Raw genomic sequence first — 9,006 nt, 5'->3', positions numbered from 1 at the left:
TGCTGAACCATGTCAGTTGTTTGGAAACTTGTTTAAGGAAACAGGCTTTGTTTCTCAGTACTCATTTCTTAAAGTAAAATCTAAGTTTAAACTCTTTGTAATTATTCTAAATTGCAGAACGATGGCCTCACAGGAGCAGGTCTGGCCAGTCCCAATGAAGGCAATTGGAGCACAAAACCTTTTGACAATGCCTGGAGGAGTGACCAAATCAGGGTATCTTCATAAAAAAGGAGGCACCCAGCTGCAGATCTTGAAGTGTAAGTTGACTAAACTAAATGTTTTAAATGCTTGCCTTCGGGGCTTTTAGCACATTTCATGTTAACAGACTATTTAATGCAGCTGATCTGCTGCTTCGCCTGTACTGGATTACAGTTTTACTGGAGTATATAAATGAAAGTCCCATATTGAAAGAATTTCCTATAGTTGTTTTGAAACTGTAAATCTTAGGTAATAAATGTTGTGGGTGATTTACTTGGTTAAATCTTTTGTCAAGTCCTTCACAAATAAGGTTTTAAAGACACAAACAGATTCCTGGTGTATGTATCAATTTCAAATACTATTTTCTAAAAGAAATTAGTACTCAGCTTTTTTCCCAGTCGGTTATTCTGTATTGGAAAAATATCCCCATCTCCTTCTGCTGTTGTGAAATAGAAATTTTCTCACTGCCAACATCAGGTTGTATTTAGAAACAGTAATTGCTTCTGGAATCAGAATCTATTTAAATGGAAAAAACTGTACTTATGTAGTGAAGGACAAAGATTACTGTCTTTGATAAAGGAAGGAGTGTTGCCTCCTTTAAAAAAAAAAAAAAAGAAAATAAATCATCAGAGGGATACCATCATGGGTTCAGGATGTTCATAAATATGTATTTATACCCTTTGGCTACCTTCTTCCTTCCACTTTGTTTTAGGTTGCATTATTGCATTAGCTTATTCCTCTAGTGAAGGAGCACAAGTGGAGGTCAGACCTGCAGTCTATTAGGCTTCTTTTGAAGTTATCAGATCAGCTACCTCTGAAATGAGAGCAGCAGATGCTCCCTTTAGTCCTGAAACACTGTGAGCAGACAGCTTCACCCTGTGGCTGATGGTCACTTAACTAATTTGTGCTCTTTTATAATGATTACTAAGATGACTAAAATCTTAAACAATAGTTCTAACCGAGTTAGAGGCTCTAGTTAATGTACTGCCTTTGGATATATTTTGCTCACTTTCTTTCTTTACCTTTTCAGGGCCATTGAGATTTGTGATTATCCATGAGGGATGTATTTACTATTTTAAGAGCAGCACATCTGCATCCCCACAGGGTGCTTTTTCTTTGAATGGTTACAACAGGTGAGTGCCAAAGAACTTAACACCCAAGCGTCTTCTACTTAATACTGGGGGGGGGACGACGGGACTGTGGTTTTCACTTCCAGTGAAGTTGAACAGGACTACACCTGTTATTTGGGTTAAGCACTGATCTTGGACTCCAAGAGGTGTATTCCTTTCAAACTGTATATATGATGTTCCCTGTGCTTTGCAAGTATATAGCCTTCATCTTTTGTAATTTAACCAGTAAGGCTATTAAAATTGCAGCAGGCTTACTCTTGTTACTGACTTACTGCAGACTTTGCACGTGCAGGTAGATGTGGATTCTTTTGGAAAAATTATCTTTGTTCTCTAGTGACTTCAGTGATTGTCACAAAAATAGAAAGGAATCAGAAAAGAATATTTATGGAGTTACTGATTCAGTAACGTGTGTCAAAACTGATTCAACTACAGTAGTGATAGACGAGAGAACGCATGTGCAAAACGTCTGACTGATCTTGTTACATGTTCTAAATCTTAATGTTTGCTTTTTAAGTTGAAGACAAAAAGACTTTGCTTTCACATTAACCATGACTACCAGAATCTGAGTGCAGCATACGTACAAGGCTTACGGTTAGAAGCCTATCCTAACTTTAGGAAATTGCTGTTGTAACTGATGCTCAGAAAGGACTATGGAGAGAATGCAGAGATTTATCGCATCATTGGTCCTAACCACTGCAATTTTTTTTGGTATTTTTAAACATGTATGTTGTTCTTGTACTGCATAATGTTCTCAGACTTCTGGAATACGGAAATATCTTTTGATAGAATGCGAGAGCCTTCTAACTGGCTGCAACAATAATATATTTTATGGGAATACAGTTGTAAGCATTGTGACTAATTAAAAATTCAATATGAATTTGTATAAGAAACTTGTGCTGTGACTTAGACATGACTCTAGCTTCAGTAATCACATTAACATGAAAAATACTGTGGAATTTGTAAATGCTGGGGATTGTGTCATTGCTTTGCATATATCTGCATTCTAGCAGCCTTGTAGGGACTTTGACTGTAATCAGGACCAGATCTTGTTCAGTATTATGAACAGTCATAAGCATTATTGAGAAATCATTTGAAATGAAAGAATTTGTTAGCCTGGGTAGTTGCATAAGGCTGCGTGAAAACAAGTCACTCTAAGGCTTCTCTGGACTTTTATTTTGCCATTTTCATTCAATAGACTTTATGTGTGTAGCATGGACATGACATGAGAAAGTGCTGAGTGCACTAATGACTCAAAATGTATAGTGATGCCTATTGCTAGTATCCCTCCCAGCTGTACCAGGGGTATTTCCCACATTAACGTCCTTATGAGCCTTACATTAGTCAAATAGCTTAAAAGTTCCTTTTTTATTGGCTTTGTTTTGGACTGGGCAGATGCAGAAAAGTACATCCTCCAGTTTAAAAGTAGGATTTGGGGTCTAAAAAAGAGGTAATCTCTAATTTTGCAGTTGACATTGTTCTTAATGACAGCTTCCAGGTGTTAATTAGATTGATGTTTTTTTCCCCAAACATTATCTTGAGTAAGTCCCTAATCAAATGTCAAATATCTCTGAGAATATTCTTTCCTATACTCACAAACCATGTTCCCCAATATTAAGGGCTTATGGAAATCCTGTATTGCATGAGGAAGCTGGTGAGGTAGAAAAGTTTAGGAACAAGGAAGCAAGCCCCAGTAATGATTTGTAAAAGCTTTTATCAGACTTCTCTTTGTTTTATGCAGAACAAATCTTAGAAATGTTGCTTTTAGATTACCCACAGTCTTTAGATTTTAGTCTCTTTATTTGTTCCAAAGCCTCACAGAGAGCATCTGCAACCAAATTTTTGCATATGTAAGGAATTTCCTCATTAGAGACCTCTCTGGGGGAAAAATAAAAGGAAACAAACATATCTAATGCAGTTTGTGAAAAAGGTTGAGTTGTGCTTGGTTGAAAATAATAAAAAAGGGCAAGAAAGTGTTTATAAGGGAAAAGTGGAAAAATAAATTAACTTTTTAATATTAGTTCTCCTTTATTTTCATGGAAAATGTGTATTTTGTTTTTTTTCCTCTGTGCCTTTCTGAAATAAGGATCACAGGCACCTTAAATACTCCTTATTGTGGTTTGAAGCTTGTGAATTAATGCAGTTCATCAAAACTATTGAACAGGTCAAAACATCCATCTGTGTAAGTGTGGCTGGTGGTTTAACAAGTGCTCTTTGTCCTGTCAGGGCTCTTGTTGGTTGTCCTTTCTACCACCTTCAGTGGATACAAATGCACAAATGTAGGGATTTTTAAGGCTTTCTTCTGGGCTTGGGGGTTATTTTTCCCAAGGCAGAACTAGCCTGTAACGCTGCTTTCTGTCAGAGCTTTATGACTTGGACAGCAGAAATACAGATGAAGGTTTTCATGTATTGGTGGTTCTGTTTCTCAGGGTTATGCGGGCAGTTGAGGAGACGACATCAAGCAATGTGTTTCCTTTCAAGTTAGTTCACATTAGCAAGAAGCACAGGACGTGGTTTTTTTCGGCTTCTTCTGAAGATGAAAGAAAGGTAACTTTCTTCTGCTTTTGCAATGTAATTTTCCTTGAAGCAGAAAGCGAATCCTGGACTTCACTAAAATCTAAATGGACTGGACATGCAGCTGCCACCAGAATTTGTATACCTACTTATTTTGGCTCCTCTGAAAATCGTTTCTGAAGCTTTAACTAGTAAGTTAGTGTTAGTTCAAGTTGTAATTTAGGGAATGGTTGCAAGTGGCACATAGATGGCATGGTTTTCTCCTTAATCTTCGTTCTATTTTTAGCCAAGGAACAAGTATTTGTATGTTAAACCTTTGATAAAGTGTGAAACCTTTTCAGTGAGATCTCTCACTATGAACAAGCACCTGGCTTTAGAAAGAACAGCTTGAAATTTGCAGACTAGAAGTTTCATATATTTGTTTAATATACATTCTTATAGCACTTCAGATAGAACATTTGGCTGGTAAGTCCTATCAATATAAAGGATTCATGGATGAATCCTATTTCAGTATATGTTCCTTACAGAGTTACTCTTTTCTTACAGAGAATGGATAGTATAAATTTTTGTTTGACAATTTAAAAAGCTTGTATTGAATGTTGTATTCTTTTTCTTATTTAGAACTGGATGCTGTCCTTGAGGAGGGAAATTGATCACTACCATGAAAAGAAAGAAACAATAACAGAATGCAGGTATAAACCCTTAATTTCTATTTGCTTCTTATCCCTTTTGCTCCAGTTCTTGACAGTGGTGCTTTAGGCTCTTTGCACCTACAAATAATTTACTGTTAAATCAAAACAGGTGCAGTAAGGCCCAAGAATGAAAGGCCTTTCCAATACGTAGTTTAAATAATACCAAGACAAACCAAATCTTTTTACTAAGAGAACTTTAAATGTCAGTTTTGTATAAAACAAATAGAAACTTTAAAAAGACAGCAGCAATGTATCTGGCTGTTAATTGGGAACGAGGAATAGATCACTTTGCTTTTCCAGCATTCCTTTGCAGTGCTGCAGTCCTGCTAACAGGCCTGTGTACTGTCCCAGGACCCATAGCTCAGTGATGTAGAAGGTACTCTGTCTTTTCTTTTGCAGTGACTCTGGTTCCGATGCAGACAGTTTCTATGGCTCAGTAGAACGTCCCATTGATATCAAGTACTCTCATCATTCAGCAGATAATGAAGGTGATAAATTTAGACACTGATAAATAAGATTTACTTCCTTATTTATTTCTTCTAGATTCTGCAGAAATTATTCCCATATCTTAAGCAAACTGATCTAATTTGCAACTATAAATTCTTCTTTTTACAAAGTGTGTAGCTGTTGTAATTTTAAATCAGAAGCAGTTGTTCTGTGCCATAAACCATTAGTAAAAATAAATTGTAACTAAAGAAATTCAGATCTTTCAAGGAGGTGTCTGACACCCTTGGGCAACATGGTCTAGTGTGAGGCATCCCTGCCCTTGGCCGGGAGTTGGAACTAGATGGTCTTGAAGTCCTTTCCAACCCGAACCATTCTGTGATTCTATGATTCTATATTGAGATGTTGTTATTGTTTGTTTAGTATGAAACAGAGTTCATCCCTGCAGCTCACGAAGATCTTGGCATTAGGCATAGGATCTGCTTATGTGAAATGCACAGAGGAATGTTTTTTTGATGACTTTTAAACTGAGTAACTTTTTAAAGTAAGGCTTTGAATGTCTGATTCTTAGCCTAGCCTGGTTTTAATCAAAGTTTGTTCCTTGTTCATTGCTGTAGTTGTTTCATAGTGAGCAGTTGGGGCTGGGTGTGTTTATTTTTTCATCACAAGTGAAGAAGACATTCAGCAAGCCTGTCAGATAAGTGTTCACAGCATATTCCAGCTACTGGCTTCCTAGTCAAGAAATGTGCTACTACAACTCAGCATGAGAAGCCTCGCCTCAAGGTTCAGCATAGTTACTTTACTAGGCCTTATCCCACCTGCCCCTTCAGATTTCCATGGGCAGGATTGACTAGAGCAAGTACTCTCATTTCCTGACAGGAAATTCCTGACTGTTTTTTGCGACTAGGACCAAAAGGCAGGAGTGAATCTTTTTAGGAAATCCGGTTCAAGTGCTGCAAAGCAGGGGAGCACAGACTCAGCAGCATTTCATATAGGATTGTGGTTTAGTACTTAGGTGTTTCTGGGAGGGAAGGGTTGTATGCAATAGAGTGTTAAGGTAGGCTTCTGTGTTGCAAAATCATAGAACTTTCTGGTTTAGGGTTAGGTTTTGGGGATTACTTTCTTTTCCAACTGGATTTGCCAGTGCATCCATGTAAGTTGTGTATCTGCAACTAAGTAGAATTGTTCTCAGGAGGGCTCTAATATCAGAAAGTGTCACCAGAAAGTAAAGTTTAAGTTGAAAGATGGGAAAAATGTGATACGAAGTATAGCTCATCTCCCACTGTTGTAAGTGATGGCTTTTTTGAATTGACAAGAAAATTTAAGGAAACGTCTTCTCTAAGTACCAAAGAGATGGACCAAAATTCTTCTTTTTTTATCCTCTTTTTTAAAACAATGAACTGAAAACTGTTTGTTTTATGAAAAAGCACTATGTACTCAGTAGTCTTTCATGGTTCCAGGAGTACTTAGAGTCTGATACACTGGTTTTTATTTGTAGATTACGACCAGGAGGAAGAGGATGAGTCTTACTTGCAGCCAGATACTTCTGACATAGTAAAAGATGGTATGTGATTCCTTTCTTTCCCTTCACAAAAGGGCTCCCAGTGAAGGCAATATTTGTGTAGAATTCCAGATTATTATTTTGGCTTGGTCATATCTAAAGTAATGCAGGTGGTGAAATAACTGAGGCAATGCGCAGGTATCTAATCTTGAGAGGTATTTAGGGTCAAAAGTTCCTCGTAACAGCACAAACAATTTACAGGGAGTGTTGCATGCCTTAGGGCATGTTTTCTTGCAGGCCTCCTGCCCTGGAAGGCCCTGTGTCTGGCCATCAGTCTGGAGGAGGGGTAATGTTTTTAATGTGGTCTCTCTGGTAAAGTTATCGTGAGCCATCCCTGAATAGAAATTGCAGGAGTTTACTACATAAAACATTCAGAATTGTGCTGGAAGTTAAATATTTATCCAACATTTGGGTACTGTCAGGCCAGATGCCAGTGCAGTATCTTAAATCACACAGAAAATTAATCTGAAAAGTCTCATTTCTTGACATACTGTATTTCCCCTCAGTGTGTAATGTATTTTGGATGTTTTCTTTCTGTAGATATGGTCCTGCCCCCAGCCTACCCGCCTCCACCAGTTCCTCATGTCAGAAAAGCTCCCTACTCAGAGTCAAGGGTAAATTCCTTTCCTGGCAAATCCACTGTGCCAGTACCACCACCACCTCCAAAAAGAAGCTTACCTGATATCAAACTAGAAGATACCTTAAACATGAGAGAACCCCACTGCCGACCTGAACCTAATCTAAAGATCCAGCCCTCATGTCGAAGGCTCAGTGAACAGCTGCCCCCTGTACCCCCTCTACCTCTTCTCAAAAAGACTGTGGGTATCAAAGAATCTTCCTCATTGCCTCCAGAGCCTGTGCCTTTAGCTCAAGTTCTTGCTACTCCAGAAGGGTGTGAGAAGCTAAAAACCTTAAACCTTTCACCACGAACTCCTCCTCCGCTACCAAGCAATAAACCCAAGGTGTCACAGCTTACTGAAAAACCAGTAGAGCCCAGAGTGCCAAGAGAACACAGTAAACCTGGACTGTTTGTGCCACCAGTGCTCCCAAAGCCACCTGTGCCAACCCACCAGCCACCCGGAGTCAAGCCTAGACCTGAGAAGTCTTCATGTCCCCAGTTACAGTAAGTATGAAAACACAAGGTGCTGTTTTCCGTGCATTAGGTAACTGACAGACTGATTTCTCACATTCACATTGACATCTGTTTCTTTTACCTGCTCCATCCCTCTCTTCCTCGCTGTGTTGTGCTTTTTTGCCTGTATTGCAATAGGTTTAGCTTTTGAAATAGTTCAGAAAGAAATTGGAAACAAATCGAACATAAGAAAAAAATACACCGAAATTTTGTAGTTAATTTCTTTTCAGGTGTGTCTTAAAGATTTAATAGCCTTTGATCACAGTTCTTTATGTCAGAACCTCAATGAACTGCAAAACCAATTTTAGGCTTCTGTGGAGATAGGAAATGTGTTTCATTTCATATTAAGATCAGGGAGGTGGAACTAGTTATGGTGGTGAGTCAGATAAAAATATTTTTGTCCATTGGATCATTTAGAAGCTCTGAAGAACAAATAATAAATTCTTTAAAGACAGTACACGGAAGACGCTGATATACTGGAACAAGTCTAGTGGAAGGCCAGCCAGATGTTTGGGCTGTAGCACATGATGTATGAGGAGAGGCTGAGAACTGGACTCATGCAACCTTTGGGAAGGCTAGTGGGAGACCACTGCTGTCTACAACTAGTTAATGGGTGGGTATGGAGAAGGCAGAGCAAGACCTCAGAGGTCTGCAAGTGATAGGATAAGAGGCAACAGGCAGAAGTCACAACCTGGGAAACTACAGTTAGATGTTAGGAAAAGTTTTTCACCATGTGGCTCATGAAACACCAGAACAGGTTGCTGCTGGGAAGCTGTGGCATCTCCATCCTTGGACGTACTCAAAACTTGACTGGACACAGCTTTCTGAGCTGCCTGATCTGGTTGGACCTGCTTTGTGCAGGAGCTTGGACTAAATGATTTCTAGAGGTCCTTTCCAACCCAAATTAATCTTTGATTGCCTAAATTAATCTGTGAGTACTGTGTCCAGCTCTGGGGCTCTGAACATGGTTGTGGACCTGTTGGAGCAAGTCCAGAGGAGGCCATGAAGATGAAGCACCTCTCTATGAATACAGGCTGAGAGAGCTGGGCTTGTTCAGCCTGGAGCAGAAAAGGGTTCAGGGAGACCTTAAAGCAGCCTCCTAGTACCTAAAGGGGCCTGCAAGAAATCTGGAGAGGGACTTTTTACAAGAGAATGTAGTGACAGAACAAATAGGGGAATGGCTTTAACCTGACAGAGGGGAGATTTAGAATAGATATAAGGAACAAGTTCTTCCCTGTGAGGGTGCTGAGGTGCTGGCACAGGGTGCCCACAGAAGCTGCGGCTGCCCCATCCCAGTGTTCAAGGCCAGGCTGGGCACAGAGGCTTGGACCAACCTGC

General features: G+C 39.3%; 1 protein-coding gene across 2 annotated transcripts in view; it reads left to right on the top strand.

Moving 5' to 3' along the window:
- SH3BP2 (SH3-domain binding protein 2) overlaps positions 1 to 9,006 on the top strand; it is a 16,634-nt gene that overhangs the window by 5,408 nt on the left and 2,220 nt on the right. Inside the window, exons 2-9 of one of the 2 annotated variants that reach the window (XM_010014437.1) lie at positions 118 to 257; positions 1,229 to 1,331; positions 3,755 to 3,872; positions 4,461 to 4,531; positions 4,931 to 5,019; positions 6,474 to 6,539; positions 7,077 to 7,233; positions 7,318 to 7,659. In XM_010014437.1, the coding sequence (XP_010012739.1) occupies positions 118 to 257; positions 1,229 to 1,331; positions 3,755 to 3,872; positions 4,461 to 4,531; positions 4,931 to 5,019; positions 6,474 to 6,539; positions 7,077 to 7,233; positions 7,318 to 7,659 (1,086 nt within the window). Of the gene's footprint in view, positions 1 to 117; positions 258 to 1,228; positions 1,332 to 3,754; positions 3,873 to 4,460; positions 4,532 to 4,930; positions 5,020 to 6,473; positions 6,540 to 7,076; positions 7,660 to 9,006 lie in introns of both variants that reach the window. The other variant, XM_010014436.1, reaches the window with a different exon arrangement.

This window comes from Nestor notabilis, unplaced genomic scaffold (genome assembly GCF_000696875.1).
Source record: "Nestor notabilis isolate BGI_N333 unplaced genomic scaffold, ASM69687v1 scaffold25045, whole genome shotgun sequence".
Taxonomy (NCBI): domain Eukaryota; kingdom Metazoa; phylum Chordata; class Aves; order Psittaciformes; family Psittacidae; genus Nestor; species Nestor notabilis.
Note: the sequence above shows the minus strand (reverse complement) of the source record. Positions and strands in the feature narration are given on the sequence as shown.